Here is a 17,297-nt window from a genome sequence, read left to right on the forward strand (position 1 = left end):
ATCTGACAGGAAGTGGTAGTGGTCATCTACGTAGACATAAGGATTGAAACTAACCATTCATTCACTCATTCTTTTCATTCATCATTTTTTTTACAAAACAATTTACAGAGCATTCATCACTCGCCTTGTTAATTTGTCCTTCCTACTTGCTGATAATTGAACATTTCTTCCCTTTCACCATTTCGCCCGTTCCTTTTTGTTGTCTTCAAATACAGAGTGAAGACCTTTGGGTAAAGATGGGGGCTTGAGCACAGGGATGTGATTTCACTTTCTCCCCAAAACTCCACTAAAATGTCAAGAGAAGTTTTTTTGGTGGTGGTGTGTTTTGTTTTCAAGCATAAACCTGTAAGGATAGGGAACAAAGAAAAGGGAGCCACAGCAAATGTGGAGAGCTGGAAGGCAAGTGGGTAAATGGTTAATGACTGAGCAGACACAAGAAAACCGAGTCCTAAGACGGCTCTCCTGAGACAAGAACGATCCAGATCTACACGACAGAATTCCTAGGAGGTTCGGGATTGGCAGCAGCAAGTACCTCTGGATGTGGGGATGGAAGAGAGAGATGCTAGAATGAGATGGATTCAGGGGACTAGACTTACTGAAGTTGTACGCTCAGCCCTCTTCACCCTTTTCCCTCCGCAGGAGATGGACGACTGTAACCAGCCCGAGAGGAAACGCCTAAGGCTACTGGCATCGGGGACAATTCAGGCATCTCAGCCCACAGCTGGGTTCACGTCTCCTCCCCACACACGTCAAAGCACTTTAATCTCCTATTTGGAATTCTCGGCAGATAACCAGGCACTACTTGACATCTGAGGAACACCTCGAAGAGGAAAAACAGAAACTCAAACAGAAGAAAACATGGAGGAAACTGCAATGGTACAGGGAGAAGAAAACTTGGATTCAGTTGGTCTGGGATGAGGCCTGGTCACCAGCATTCTTCTTGGCCCCAAGTGATCCCAGAGTGTAGAAAGTTTGCTTCTGATAGAGTGGTGCTGCTCTATATGCCGAAGAAGAAATGTTTCGGAAATGCTAGAGGCAGCCTGGCGTGGCGGGCCCTGAGTGGCCAGAAATGCCTGCAGGACACTGGCAAAGAGGGAAAGTTAGTTCTTAAGTCATTTGAATGGCTACCGTATTAGCCTCCCATCTGTCCCCAAAACTTGGACAAGTACCAAAGGTGAAGAGGTGGCTGGTGTGAGAATCACACCTCAGGGAGAGGTTTCAGGCAGGAAAGAGCTGTGAGACGAGACCCCCCACGAGAGCAGGAACTCAGAAAGGGGTGTTGGTGAGCTGGGCACTTGTCAGGAATCTGGGACGGGGTTCTGACGCTTGCATGACAGCAACAACCAGAGTGAAGGGAGTGAAAGTCCATGTGCACGAGGCTTGCTGCTCGCTGCACTCAGATTCTTGGTCTGACTCCTCGTGACCCTGACCCCTTTACCCCTACCCAATCCCACAGCTCTCCCTCAGTATTTAAAACTCTCAGCCCATTTATACAATTAAAATTTAAGCTAATTGAATCTAACCTCTTCATCTAAATCCTGATCAAATGAATTGCCTAGTTGAATCCAATTAGAATTCATTCCCATTCTTACAAGATAATAGGCCAAATATACTATAAATGCCCCATTTCTATCTGTCATTTCACTTAATTACAAAATAGGATACAATCTAATGTGTCCAAAAATAACCCAAAAAAGATTATAAAAGTGATGTAACTAGGACCCACGTCTCATTAAAAAAAAATCATTCCTTTTCATTACCATGTAATTTTAGTAATACTAAATTTAGTAATACCTAATTTCACATATACACATCATTAAAATCAAGATGTTATAAATGCAAACGGCATTTATAATGTGACACAGAGATGCTCAACTTAAAAAAAAATGAAGTCAGCAAAGAGTTTTCACGTGTCCATTTATTGACTGCTGGGAATACAGCCTATTGAGAATGCACGACATGCATTTTGGGGGAGAAAGTAACCAGAACTGAAATGAAGCCATCCAGTGAGCCTGAGAGTTCATAAGGTAGCACAGATTAGATCTGAAGATACAGTGTGGGACGACTCCAACAGCCACTTACGGTTATCGTTAAGATTCCAGCCGCAAAGACTTTTGGAACTTACTTATTCTTCATTACTTAGGAAAGAGTGAGATTACTTGGCTTCTTTAGCTTAAACTAATGCTAGGAAGAATGCTGTTCACTGACATGCCAGAAAAACAAAAACAAAAAACTTGCTCTTACTTCAAACTGTTGTTCCATTTCTACAATTCCTTCCCTATCAATTTGGATACCTTAGAATTATAAGCAGCTATACAGATTTAGAAAAAATTAACTGTCTTCACTTGATTCATTCCAATATCTACTGCTGACTTGTGCTCTTTCTAATACCAGCAGATTTTTTACAGCATACTGTCAATGTCCCCCCAGGGTGTTTGCTTTAACTCACTGATACACTAAAGTGATATAAATTAAAGAATTCCAGTTACACTTAAAAGAACAGAAAGATTAAGTTATTGGAATGTCTCAGACCATATTTAAAACAGTTTCATTATAGATGTGGTATATATGCAACGATTAGAACCTGAAATTAGATGAAATGCTGAAATGTATTCAGAACTGCAGAGTGACAGGATGCATATTTCCCCCAAACTTTGTACTGGCTATTTTTTTCTTAAAATGACGACAGCAGTGTCACTTGATATTTAGACAATTTGGGTTGCTTTTCATGGTAGCAGGGATCGAAAACAAAAAAAGAAAACAAATAGATATACCCTAGTGGAATAAAAAAGGGCACATTTTTTTGCTTTTTTTTTTTTTAAGAGGCAGTCTGTTCCTCCCGTGAACCGTGTTCTTTCATTAATGCTTCAGGGGGAACTGGTCAAGGTTTGCAGCGCTGAACAAACCGAGGGTATAAGCACACATCTCGGATGTGATATCTATCCAGAATCCAGGTTAAGAATCGTTCCAACCCCAAGCCATAGCCTCCATGTGGACATGTGCCAAATTTTCTCTGTTTAAAAAGAGAGAAGGAGAAATGCTTAGTTTAAAATTTTGTCTAAAAATAGTTAAAATTTTCTACCATAAAATGAGTCAGCTTATCATGGTTAAGAATTCAACCCTTAGTCTAGACACTTTCATGGACCACATGTGAAAAAAATAATTTGGTATGAAAAATAAACCAGGGATTTGCCATCCTGGAAAGAAGAGATTTCAAACTTTTAGATTAAGTCAATAGATATTGGTAAGATCTAACGACAAATTTTTAAAAACTCAGTATCAATGAGCAAGGCCACAGTTACACTGGCTTTCAAATTAAATTAACGTATTATTGGCCAAAGACAGAACTTAGCAATATTCACTTGCCACATTATAACCATGAAACCAAAAATAGCTCATTCGAGTGCCAAAGTACCACCCTGAGTTCTCCCTTTTAAAAATCTCAATTTATACACAACTATTATTATGAAAAAATTTAAAGAGTGTTTTAAAAATTTGTTTTTACCTGATCTGTGTACCAGTAATAGGGAGTGGGGTCAATTCCTTCTCTTTTATAACCGGCCAGTATTTCTTCGTTATCCCAGATACGCATTGAGCCTCCCACAATCTCACCAACATTGGGCATCAACACGTCGACCTTTAAAAATGAGTAAATAAAATACAGTTACTACCAGGCTCTCAGTCATGGCGCTGCTCTAGAGTTTTAATGAAAGTCACGATTAAGCTCCTGTAACTAAAGGAGCACTGGGATCATGCACAATTCAAAGATTATTCGGATTCTGTAACTTGACAAGGTAGGTTAAACCCAATCAGAGGACAAAAAACACTTCTTTAAATATTGTCATTCTAGATTTATAACAAAATATTTGCCATGAGCTGTATCTTATTCCAATGACAGCCCCCACCCCCTTAAAAAAGCAAGATCACGAATACTATTTGAAGCACAAACTGACCGACTCGGTGAGGCGCGGATCCTCGGGGCAGCGCTGCATGTAGAAGGACTTGATCTCCACGGGAAATCGACACAGCAAGATGGGCTCATTAATGGTGTCTGTCATCAGTCTCTCAGGGGCTTCTGGGATATCCTGAGGTTAAGCGAGACTTCGTTAACACCTACAACTCGCCATGCGACAAGACAGAAGCAGCCCTTTGACCCACTAGCAGCCCTTCATCTTATTCATGCCACAAAGTCCAGAATACACACCCACCCGTGACCCAGGACCACACGGGTGTAAGGGACAATTTCTGCAAAACGAATAGTAAATGCATTTGCCTCCTTCAACAGTAGATCTTGAGTGCCCTGCTGCTTGAGGAATGAAAACAAACACAACAAAACAAACCAAAAAAACCCCACCAAGCCGTTATCGCTGTGACTAGGTACTACTCAGGTATTTTTACAGCGGCCAGTTTTATCTTACTCTGAAGCAAACGTGGTCCATTTAGTCCCATTGGGCATAAGATAATCCATGAACGCTCCAGAACATCACTGATCCACACACAGAGTGTATTATTAATAACACCAATCTTTAAACTCTCCGCTTATCTGTGCTGCTTTCCTGTTACAATGAATCTACCTGCCTTCAATGGTAGTAAGACACAGTCATAAGACAAATAATCAATGTCAAATTTGTAAGTGTAACCACACCTGGAGTAGTCAGCCAAGAGATGTTAGATGAAGATGAATCAAGTTAATCTGTGTCTCTCTCAAATGTCCTTCGGCAAACCACACATAAATTCACGTTAAAACTGAAAACTCTCATCCCAGTGGAAACTGACTGACAGAACCGGCCAGAGCTCACTGATTTGTTTAATGCAAGAACTGAGATGGCACTTGGCTGTCACCTGGCACAGCTGTTTTCAAACTCTAGTTCCTGGAGCCCTGGGCCCTCTAAAGTCCCGAGAGGAGATGGGGGGTGAGTGGGAGAGCTCTGGTCTCTCAGCTTTTAATCACTTTACATACTAGAGTTCTGCGTAACATTTAATTGTGGGATAAGGGGCCTTACTGCACTTTCCGAAAAGTCTGAACACCTCTTATATACTCTAGCGCCCCCATGTGTATGGGAGGACATCCATTCGTAGAGGAAATGCTGACATGCATGGAGGGCTTCCTGCACCTCGGCCCTTGCTAGGCATTTAGCTCACTAAGCCCTCACAATTTTGCAAGTGGCTATTCCCTCCAACACAGAGATAAGGAACACAGAGAACAGCGTCACTGGCCTTTCGTTATACAGCAGTAAGGACCGAGGCGGGAGCTAAGCCCACCAGGGGGGGCTCTTACTCCAAAGCTTGGGTTCCTTCCACTCAATCACACTACCTTGATAAGTATTAGGTAATAATGTTTCTTAAGTTTTCAGCACAAAATTTTGTTATATACCATCAACTGAATTCATGAAACAATAAAAATAATTTATATAAGCCTGGTATACTATCTGCCTTCTGTAAATTCTTCCTAAAATCTAGCACTAGTTATTAGCATTTCATCCGTAAAACAGATTTGCAAATACTATGGAAGGAGTGGTAAGTGCACAGGGAAGAGGGCTTAGAATAGCGTTAACAACCTAGACCCCCAAAACCTGCTGGGAGGGTGGTCCCAGGCAAGACAGACACGCTCAGTGTATCTGGGGCACCGGGCCACCTTCCCCATCAAAGCCTTCTCTCTTGGTTTTGCATTTTAACCAATAGCTATTTTTTCCTTTGAATCGCCTCTGTATGCAGGAGTTTTAATTCACCGTTTTGGGGGTAAGAATCCTTTTTGAAAGACCCAGATACCTTCTCCAGAAAAATAAAACAAATATATACACATACCAACATTTTGCACGTGATTTCAAAGTTCACAACTTTCTGAAGCATGCTTCCAGTCTAGAGAATTACAACTAGAGCTTGTAAGTCAAGCCCACGGATTGATCACGGAAGAGGAAAGAGACAAAGGATGAGATGTGAAGGCGACAGACTTGCTAACATGTACTGAATACGACAGAAAGGGCACTGCCCTAAGGTTTACTCTGCATCTACTAATCCAGTGGATCCTCAGACAACCCCAAGAAGGAGTTTCTGCGGTTATTTAATGACAAACAGAGGCCTCCTGCAATAGTGGGTACTTAACCGCAAGCAGCAATCCACTGAAGCACAAGGCCCCCCTTTGGAACAATGATTAGAAAGGAACCCGTACCTCTCCAAATTCATAGAAAGTTCCATCTTCTTTCTTCACATCATGTTCCTTTAGCCACTCAATAGCATCTGAATAGTTCATCCGTTTGAAAGGCCGTTTAGGGGGCTTGAACTTCTACAGTAGAAAGGAAAAATACGGTTATATAAAGAAACCATCAACACTAACATTTCCACTTTAAGAAACACTATTTACCAGTATTGTAATATTATTTCAGACTGAAAAAACAATGTGGACATTCCTAAAAATGGAAAACAGATATAAACTTCCTCCTATGTAAGTTAAAATATTATGAAATTGTTGGCAATGACTAGTACCAAATTTTAGTCTTCAAAATCTTAGTCTGGAAGTGGGTGAAGGGGTCAAAAGGTACAAATTTCCAGTTATAAAATAAGTAAGTCCTGTGGATATAATGTACAGCGGGGTGACCACAGTTAATACTGTTTTACAAATTTGCAAGTTGCTAAGAATGGATCTCAAAAGTTTGCATCACAAGAAAAAAAAGTCGTAACTGTGTGGGGTGATGAATGCTAACTTGACTTACTGTGGTGGTCATTTTCTGGTATATACATATACCAAATCATTATGTTGTACACCTAAAACTACTATAATGTTACATATCAATTATAGTTCAAAAAATATACATATATACATACCAGTCACTTCTCTCAAAGCTCACCAAGCTATTAAATCTATAAAACCTGAGGGTGAAGATTCACTGACTCCTGAAACAGAATCATATGCCTGTGTTTCCATCAAACAGCACACCTACCGGGTTGAGGTCACGCACGATGCTTGCCGCGGGTGACTTCAGGACTCTGTCTACCACATCACAAACCAAGTCCTCCAGTCGGTCCAGGAGCTCCTCGAAGGTCAGGAAAGGGCACTCGGCCTCCACGTGAGTGTATCTGAGGGACAGGACAGGGGCTCAGCGCTGCTCTCCTTTCACTGAGTTCTTTTCAAGCAAGGATTTTATTGCTGCGAAACTGCCCAGAAAGGTACAACTCCCTCCCGGCTAATCAACTCCCAGCTCTGCAAACTAGGTTTAGACCACCAGCCCCCCATTCCCCCTCAACAGAGAGTCCTTGTTTATTCCTTAATAAAGGATCAAGACACAGTAGAAGAAAGGCCTTAGCGAGCTACGGCCTAAGAGGCAAAACTTCTTCCATGGTTTCCATTAACTTGTTCAACTGCCCTTCATGTACCCTATTAACATAGCAACAGTTTCTACAGACATCATTTACCTATATAAAGATCGCCCCCTGAACCTTTTTTCTTTAAAAAAAAAATTTATTTTTAAGTAAAAAGATAATTCCGTACTCAGCCAGGTGCCTTCGTGTTCTGGATTGTTCCGCCCTGTATGACTGCGCGATACAGAACACATCTCCCAGCGCTGGCACACAGGTCTCCAGGTACAGCTGAGAGGACTGAGTCAAATAGGCCTCTTCCCCGAAGTAGTCCAGCTTGAAGAGGGTGGCCCCACCTTCCACCTGTGTTTGCACTAAGGTCGGGGGAGTAATCTGCTCAGACGGAAAGGAGGGGAACATAAAGGCCTTTTGTGAGCACCGTTATTCAAGTTCAAAGACGGCAAAGGGCATGGCCAGCAAAAGATGGCGCCCGCGCACTTACTTCGTAGTACCCCCTCTCGAAGAAGTGATCTCTGAAGCACCTGGTGACCACGGAACGTGCTTTTAGGATTTTGGACATGTTCTCCCCCCGGATCATCATGTGTCTGTTGTTGAGTTGGACGTCAACGTCAGACTCCTCGTTGATCAGGTTATCGGCCCCTCCAGCGGGGGCCAACCCAATCAGCTCCCAGAAGTCACAGCTCAGCTCGTGGCCCCCTGGAGCCTACGTTTTTAAAAGGGGGGCAGGGAGAACGAAAGGGAGGGAGAAGGAAACAAAAAATGTACAGTGCTGAAGATTTTAATTTATGTCAAAACTTTTAGTAAGTAATTCCTAAGAATCTTATCATTGGTAGCCTGCCCTTCTAAAAATGAGACCAGTAATTGAATTTTCTACCGATAGATTAATATTTCTTTCAGAGTAAATACCTATAATACGTAAGTTTTTAAAAATAAAAAAGCACAAACTAGAAAATAAGAGAAACTATAATCCCATTTTGGTATAACTTTCTAGCCTTTGCCCAATAATTTAAAAGTAACATAATACCCACATTGAAAAACTCCTTAAATGCAAAGGTTTTATCAAAAGCTATTTCTCTTTGGAACATATATATAGTAAAAATTTAAATTCTCCCTAATAATTCCACTGAAGCCATCTACAATGGAATATATAATTATCTTGGTGTCAAACTCTAGACAGCAAGTATCATCACGACAACCACTCCCTTTTGCAATTACACTACTTCCAAAGAAAACTCAGTGAACTTGAATCAGATATTCACTCTTGACAAAGGTTCTTTCTGTGAACTCTGGGAGCCTGTTTTACCAATATTGCTAGTCTATCCAGAGAATCCTAGGGGCTCCCTCTGGTGGTTAATACATCACACTTGTCTTCTTTCCCAACAAACAAATACAACCACGGTTGTTATTTGAACAATTACCAACAAGTAACTGTAACGGGTACAGGTTACATGCCTATTGCCTGGGGAACAAGCAATTCTCTGAACATCAGAGTTATATTTAACTTCTCTTTTAAAAAGAGGCTTTCAAGTTCTATTTTGAAAGTTTCAGATTTAGATCACTGTTCTTTCCTGAAAAACTGTGGGTAGATTGTGAAGTTTTTATTTTCACCTAGCTGAAAAATTATCCACACACACACACACAGAGCAAACAGTTCTGGCCCATGAGGATTACTCAGTTATTCTTTAGGTTTTTAGTCCCTGAGGTCGTTACATCATGTGAGCTGCACAGAGTCCACATTTCACTGGGAAAGGGAAAGGCATTCGACACTTGGCAAGTGCATCACCACATTCGTGTATTTATACGCCAAATATCAAAAGCACAAAATAAAGACATTGGAAAACTAGTAAGCACACACCTCTTCACCCAGTGAGGAACTCAATCCACTCACCTGCTTGCCCTTTGGGGTAAGGTTCAGCATTCCGTACACTGCAACACTGCTCTCAGTGGACAAGAGGACTCCATTGTAACACTGACACTGTGAAAAGATCAAGTTCAAGTTTAGTTATTCTCACTTACATTAAAATATTCTAACAGAGAGGAAGCAAAGGGATTATTTAAAAGTTACCTCGTCCAATACTAGTAAAATAAGAAGATGGCCATTTACTTTTAACATTAATAAAGAATAGCTATTTTTGTGGGAGATCTATCTATATACAGATACACATATGTGTAAGTACATACTTTATATACATAAACATGTTCATAAGTCACACTAGCCCACATCTCTTAAAAGCATCTGGAAAGTCTATTGTTCCTTTTTCTTTAAAGATCAGACTGTTAAAATAATACACAGAGTCCATTTAGGCTATGATCATCAATACTTGCTAAAATCATTAGGAGAAAAGTGATGGAGAATTTTATAAAGGAGGGATCAGGCGATCGACACCCAAACCCACCAATCATAAAAAAAAAGACAAGCGGACATCCATGATGTGATATAATTGGAAGAACACAGCTTTGCCCATGAAGTAGTTATGACCACTTCCCAATCCCCGCAAAAAGAACTTGAATCTGATCAGACCTAAACTCTAGCTTATAAGAAATACAGATAGAGGAACATGTTAAATGACACCTCTGGATGCAATCAATCAAATCTGGAGTGTGGGAAGTTCCATGAGACAAATGACCAGGCTTTTTCAAATAAATGGTAAGGGTGTGTTGGAGAAGAGAATGAAAATGGAGAACTGTTACAGATTAAGAGAGATTTCAGAGACACATCAATTACATGCAACTGGGAGACCTTGTCTGGATTCTCCTTCAAACAACTGTAAAAAGACATTATGAATCAATTGGGAGAATCTGATTGGATATTTAAGAGTTTTGTGTTAATTTTGGAGGGGGAGTGAAAATGGTAGTGTGGTTATGTCAAAAATATTTCTGAAAAAAAATATTTCTGAAAGAAAGAAAGAGAGAAATTTCTGTTTATTTGTTAATTATCACCAGTTTATGGTGTTTAATTACAGCAGAACAACTAACATGCTCCTCGTGGGCTTCTCTAAGGTTTCTTTATACTGTTCCATTGTTTTGATGTTGGAAATTCTCCAACAGTATCAGCTTAAAATAAGTACACAGACTGTAAAATTCCCAAAACTAACAATGGAGGAGACTACTGAAAAAAATCTAACTTTAAGCCATCACAAATATGAGAAAATAGTTACCAAATCGTCTGACAAGACACACTGAAGGTAACCCGTACCATCCCGCAACACCAGAAACATTAAATTCTTTCCTAAAAATGAGAAAGAGAAATTTAGCCGGACTGTTCGCCAGACACTTGAAAGCCCTTTCTCCTAATTTAATCTTATATAAAGGAACCGCCAAGGTTAAACGCTGGAAGTTCAAACCTCCCACGAGGCCCCGTTCCTCCGCAGTGTCCATCGGCTGTATCACTACTCAGTTCTTTATGTTTTCAAATCCCACGTGAGCCTCCTGACCCACATGATCACGGGAAAGCAAGACCGTAAGCAGGTGGGGGAGGGGTTACGTCTGGTTCACGCTGAGCCCCCACACCACCCAGCACAGCGCATTCAGTGGGAGGTGCATGTATACTGCCACACAGAATCACTCCTTTAGTTTTTTATGCCCCGTTTCTTTTTACGAAGGATTTAACAACCACTTACAATAAAAAAAAAAAAAAAGTGATAAAATCAGGGCAGAGGGGGGAAGCACAATGCGAATATACTAATTAGAAAAGTCAGCATCACTGCCATAAATAAGTTTCAGGTTTGGCCCCGCACTTCCTCTAATATATCCCCTGCTTTTCATTAAAGAATTCAGCTCAATTAGACAAATATTTACTGGACACCTCTTGATCATTGTGATTTCTTACAGTCAGGTAACATTTAAATAATGTTAACTTTTAAACAATTACACAGTTTAATGCAGTTAAATAACATTAAATAATGTTCAACTTTTAACAGTCATGTTAAAAGAGAACAAGTTTAGGATATAAACCACTGTGTCCTTTAAAAAGCTAGCATTCCCAAACAAAAATACCTGCAAGTAAATGTTTGTTTGTTTTTTAATGTTCATTGTCCTCTAAGACCAGGGATATTGAAAATTAGAGAGAAAAGGATGGCTCTGCCAGTTACCTTGCCTACGCAGCCTGTGGACCCAGCCAAACACCTTTACTCTTTGGCCTCGATATCCTTGCAGTGCACGAATCTTCACCTGTCAGGTTAAAATATGTAACTTTGGACCCTGTGTGTCATTTGGACCCTGTGTGTCATTTATCACATACCAACTTTTTAACAGATATTAGAGGGATGGCAGGAAAGCGTCAAAAATTCACAAATGGTGTAAAACTGCAGACAGTCACTCTACTGCAGGTTGGAGCCAAAAAATTGCATCATACTGGAGTGGTTAAAAAAAAAGTCCAAGTCTTCTTTCTCTTTGTGCAAAACTGGCGATGAGAAATACTTAGAACTTCATCTATCGCTACGTAAAATCCACAAATAAATGAAGTCACATTAGCAAAAAGCCTCGTCCATGCAGGGCCCTGGCCCTGAGCTCACAGTCCCTCCGGCCACTCTGGGAGGGGGAAGATACCACGGGCTGGCTTTTTGTTTGGGGGGACGAAGGAGAAGCATGAGGAAGGAGATGGTGGGTGGGCCCAGAAAACAGCTTCATCACTAAGGAAGCAAGAAATATATGATAGTTCAGCAGCAGGAGGAACTGTGTGAAACCTAACCACGTCCACCCACAGGCCAGCATTCCATTCCAGAAAGACTACAGGTGTAATGCAATTAAACATAAAAATCACAGAACCTTTTTCTCGATTTAAAAAGTTGTGAAGAGGTTGGGGTATAGCTCAGTGGTGGAGTGTGTGCTTAGCATGGATGGATGAGGTCCTGGTTTCAATCCCCAGTTTCTCCATTAAAAAAAAAAAGTAAATTTCTAAAAATGAAAAATGTAAAAATTTATTCAAAAAATTATGAAAATCAAGAATTTCAACCTCTTCTTTTAATGGTGAGGAAACTGACACTCAGGGAGGGTAAAATCCCTTGACTCACACCACACAGCACAGCCAGGCCTGGATCCCAGCCAGGTCTGCTAGCTTTTAGTTGGGACAGAATTCGTTTAACATGCGATTACTAAATTTCATTAAAAAATGAACCAGCCTCATAACTCCCAAATGTTACTTCTCTCTCTCTCCCTTGAAAGAAAAGACAAGACAAACACTGCAAAGGGAGAGAGCACGAAGCAAGCCCCCAGACATAGAAGTAACAGTCTGTTGTGGCAAGTCCACAGTATTTGAAAGGACACACGTCACACTTACACATTTTGGCTCTGGGAGACTTGGATCATTCTTTATGGTGATCTTCTTCGCTTCTTCCAGGTTCTTTTCTCTTCGCAAATTGTCTTCTGCCTAGTTTTAACAATGATGCAACGTGTTAACACAGCTTCTAGCATCTGAACTTCAAAAATGTTCACAGCAGCAAATTGACTGCTCACCTCTTTCTTTTCCCGGGATTCACTCTTCATCTGTTCCCTGTGCCACATTTTTCTAATGTTCTTCATCTGTGATTTAGAAATAACATCCCACCTCTAGAGGGAGAGACGGAAACTTAATGTTTTCAAGACCTCTGCATTTGATTGACAATTTCTTCATAAAATATAATTCTGTCAAGTTTTTGGTTCACCCTACCTCGTTTTCTTTTTGTGAATCTACGTAAATGGTAGGAAAGGGTTCCTTCCCAATGGTCATCAGAGCCTTGGGGAGGGAGGGAGAAAAGGACATTTCTTTAACATCGTAAAATATTTAAAATCAAAACAAAACCTGAATTATGAGGTGACTTCCATCACCTAGAACATAATCAAGAGCCAAGAAGAAAGCATAAAAGACCCCAACAGCCAAGGTCAATGCTGATGGAAGGAATGGCTGAACGTACTAAGGACATTTAAAGTAGAACGTCCTTTCCCAAACAATTCTAGCAAGTTCCATTACATGGTATACAGTTTCCCATACTAGTAGACCAGAAGCAACAGATTTGAAGTGGCCATGGGGACCAACGGGAGAAAGGCCGACAACAGAAGAGACAGCTAACAGCAAAGGCCAACTGCAAATCACATCTAGGTGGTTAATCCTCACTAAGAATTCAGCCACTTCTGAAACTCAACAACATAACAGTTAAGTACTCAAAAGGTTAAGTTTTATTTAATTGTAAAAATCCCTGTGTGCAGAATATGCCCCTCTCTTCACCAACATTGGGACACATCAGGTATCACTGTTTCATTGAATATTTTACAGCCTGTATTCCTTTTTTAAAATAGTTAGAAATATGTAAAAGATAAGTGTTTTATTAACTGCTTCAAACAGTCCTTCATGTTTTCTCCTAAGTTATTGTCAACCAAGAAAGGCAATGAATTACTCTCTCTAGTGGTTAAGTTCTGAAGTTTACGGAAACTAGCCCTTTTCTAAAGGTCTGAAAAATACTTCTCATCCTGATTTAACACTAGTCTCAACTCAATTATTGCCACAGGGGAGGAAGGAACCTGGATCTTTGGAAACATTCAAGAGAGTTCAGTTTCTCTTTTTAACAATTCGACTTTGTAAGGATGCTTGTCAATCATCAAGAATTCATTTCCTACCTGACAGTCTGCCCTGATACCACCTTTGTTATCACTGAAAGAGCCAAAATGTAACTCCCCAAATCAGAATGGCACACTTTTGTGTAGCACAGTGACATTTTGCAAACAGTCACCTAGATGGTGAATGTTCGGGGACTAGATGAATGTTTGGGGGAGCCACAGGAATCACCCCAACAATCAGAAATGAAAAAGATTTCCCTCTAAGAGTTAAACACCAAAGCAGGGACTGGCCAGACAGGGACACACAGAAAGAAGAGTGTCGGGCAGGTTCTTCCCAGTGCTGCCCTAGGAGAGGGCTTTCGCCATCTTCCTGCAGTGGCAGCTGTAGCCACTCAGGATCAACGGGCAAGCCCACTGCTACTTTCAGAGGGCTGCCTCTTGGCCCACATGGTAACCTGATGTGATCAGTTACCTACTCACGTCCTGAGTCGATGCTCTCGAAGAACCTGTCTGAACTGTATTTGGCTTTCCATGGAAGTCTGCTTAGAGAGAACATGCTAAACTCATCAGAGGATTCTAGGCCCTGAGAAGTAATAGTTCATCAATACATGAGCATCCTGGCTTCAGGCTCTAGACTAATGAGTTACTGAGCATCTCCTCTGAGACGGGGGTCCTTTCTCGGTACACTGACATAAGTCAATTCTTTGAGTCTCAAGGGTCACGATCACTTCTGGATTTGGGTGGTAAATTTACCAAGAGGATTCTTAGGAGTCAGTTTGGAAGAAACCTGGGCTTGAACTCAGTGTGAATGAGGGAGGCTGACTTTCATTTCTATAAAAATTGAAAAACCAGCCACCTGACTCACTGGAGAGAAAAATTCCAAGATGCAATGCTGCTTGGTAAGGAAGAAGAGAAGCAGCTATCAAAAATGTTCAAATAAGTTTAGGCTCAGATCACCTCATGTCCTTAAAACTACGTATCTATATATATATCCCTTTCCCTTTCTAAAAATTCTCTTCAAAACCTAGTGCTTGAGATAAAACTCTTGACAAATCACATGCTAACTGACATAAGTCATCATAAGTGTAAAACTGTTTTCCTAATGAGGAAGAGATACTACCTTAAGACCTGTTTTAAAAGGTTTCTCCTTGGTTCCATCACCGGTAGCATCACTTCCCTCCCGGTCGGAGACATACAGCTCTGCTGTTTTGCAAAATGAGAGTAAGTTACTCGTTTGGCCAACAAATATCAGTCACCTCATACTGCACCTACTTTATCCATTCTTTACCTTTGTAAACAGAACAAGCATCTGACTGGTAAAAATTATCAAGATCCAAAAGAAATTAAATAGTAATTATCTTCCCACTCCCCTCTTCAACGACATCTATCTCATAAAAAGAGATCAGTTACAAATTGAGCTTTCCGAAATAAACTTTGATCATTTTAATCTGTGATACTGCTTCTGTCTACTAGGGTCCCCAACAACAAAGCAAGGGCTTTGAAGTTGGTCAGACCAGACTGGAATCGTAGATGTTGTTGTACCTTAAAAGCCAGAGTGACCCTGGAGAATTCACTTAACCTTTCTGGGCTTAGTTTCTAAGTCTATAAAATGAGAAAAACAATACTCGTCTCGAAGTACTGAGGATGAACTGCATAAATCAGACAGCCTAGTGCCAGGGCACAAATAAACACCAGTTTCCTCTGTTCCTTAAAGGAAACCTGAGATTAAACAAACTGCAGAAGGCCCTACAACTAGTAAGTCTGAACAGCGACATCAATCCAGGTCCCCTAAATCTCTCCGTTTTTCTACTGCACCATATGGTCTCTCAGGAAATCTCAATATAAATGAGGATGTGTGAAAGAGGATTCGCATCGTGAAGTTCCTTCCTGTCGATCACCCGGAAAAGTTACACCTTTAGGGGCTACCCAGACGTCCGACCGTGCCTCGCAGAGCCTAAATGTCAGCTGGATCAGGGGATTTTTCGCAGTGGGGCAGGGCCCGGAGCGGCCGCCATCCCAGCCCGAGGCACCCAGGGCTCGAGGGGAGCCCGGCCCGGCCCGGCCAGTGCGGGCCCAGGGTGGGTCCACGCCCCTCCTCCCGCCGTTCCTCCTTCCCTCGTAATCGCTCGCGCAAACAGTGGCGGGGCGCCCACTCTGTGCCATGCGCTAGGGTCAGAATCGTCCTCGGCCGGAACTAGGTTCCTGCCCCAAACACAACCACCGCGCCCCTTACACCCCCGGGTCCCCGAGCCTCACGCACCTAGCACCATCCCTGCGGTGGCCCTGGTCACCTCCAAGGACATCGCCTCCAACACGCCGCCGCCTTATCACCCCAACGTGCACCAGCGGCTTCCTCAACTCGGACGTTGCATCATACAGCGTCGTGCAGAACTCGTCCCAGTAAGTCACCCGAGCGTCGCGGCGCCATTGGTTACGGGAGGTTACGGGACGTGGGCGAGAGGCGCTGTGGCCGCCATGTTGGGTCCTGGCAAAGGCCACTTCCGGGTCCCGCGCCGCGCGTTCCCCTGTGCCCCCCTTGCTTTGGGGGCTCCCGGGGGCACCGCCCTGGCACCCCGGGGCGCCGCAGCCCCCCGCCCTCCAGTCTCCATCTCCCCAACTTTCACTGCAGAGCCTTCCACTTCCGCCCCTCTCCCTGCTGTGGGCGCGCCAGGCCCCCCTTGGAAAACCTCAAGGACTTCGTTCCAGATCCCCAGGCTGCGGAGTCCTTGTGGAATTAATGTCACCATCAAGTATACTGAGCGCCAGCAACGAGCTGGGATGGAGGTGGGGTGAGCGACGTAGCTGAAGGCAGTCCTATCCCACATTCATTGCCTGTTTTGAAATATGAAGATGCTTTAACTTTATAACTTTGATGAATGAATGTACTCCTGTATTTGTCACTTGGACTATAGGGTATGTTTTTATTTAAAGTTACAAGGATCACTATTAGGGAGGCCATAACAACGTCGTGGATAGAACTTGGGCTTCAAACCTGGTTGGGATTCTGGTTCTGTCTTTTGCTCTGTGTCTTGGGAGAAATGACCTAAGCTATCTGAGCTTCAATTTCCCTATTTGTGAAGGATGATTACGTTCACTGCCCCCAGTAATAGGTTCTAAATAAAAGATAGCTCACATCATTCTCCACTTAGTGGAATACCAGAGTTCGTCCTTGAGTCAAAGGAAAACACATTTTTGTTATGAAAGAAACTTTAAAAATAGCTCCATAGATAGGCTCAGGCTATCAAAAACAGATACTTGTCTTCAGAAGTATTTCACCCAGTTTCATGGACTTTCCCCTTTCCCTCCTCATGGAGTGGTTTCTGTTTGCCCACATACCAGTTATCTGCTGCTGCAAGGCAAATTCATTACCTCACACAGTTTCGGAAGGCAGGAATTTGGGAGTGGCTGAGCTGCGGGTTCTGAGACGGGGCTCTCCAGAGTCAAGGTGTTGG

The 17,297-nt window shown here is 42.1% G+C and overlaps 1 protein-coding gene across 3 annotated transcripts; it reads right to left on the reverse strand.

Moving 5' to 3' along the window:
• Window positions 1-1,900: 1,900 nt before the first annotated feature.
• On the reverse strand, window positions 1,901-16,263 carry NARS1 (asparaginyl-tRNA synthetase 1). 3 transcript variants are annotated; one of them, XM_006182773.3, is made up of 15 exons: window positions 16,106-16,263; window positions 14,966-15,048; window positions 12,962-13,027; window positions 12,769-12,861; window positions 12,593-12,682; window positions 11,406-11,484; window positions 10,473-10,543; window positions 9,203-9,289; window positions 7,796-8,017; window positions 7,487-7,686; window positions 6,939-7,074; window positions 6,170-6,283; window positions 3,954-4,085; window positions 3,506-3,637; window positions 1,901-3,013 (listed from the first exon to the last, which is right to left on the reverse strand). In XM_006182773.3, the coding sequence occupies exons 1-15, from the start codon at window positions 16,146-16,148 to the stop codon at window positions 2,882-2,884; spliced, it is 1,680 nt and encodes a 559-aa protein (XP_006182835.1). In that variant the 5' UTR covers window positions 16,149-16,263; the 3' UTR covers window positions 1,901-2,881. The 3 variants fall into 3 exon arrangements, with proteins under 3 accessions (XP_006182835.1, XP_014413163.1, XP_032326606.1); XM_014557677.2 differs by having other exon boundaries at window positions 14,966-15,045; window positions 16,106-16,249; XM_032470715.1 differs by lacking the exon at window positions 14,966-15,048 and having other exon boundaries at window positions 16,106-16,230.
• Between the last annotated feature and the right edge of the window lie 1,034 nt (window positions 16,264-17,297).

Source organism: Camelus ferus, chromosome 30 (assembly GCF_009834535.1).
Source record: "Camelus ferus isolate YT-003-E chromosome 30, BCGSAC_Cfer_1.0, whole genome shotgun sequence".
Taxonomy (NCBI): domain Eukaryota; kingdom Metazoa; phylum Chordata; class Mammalia; order Artiodactyla; family Camelidae; genus Camelus; species Camelus ferus.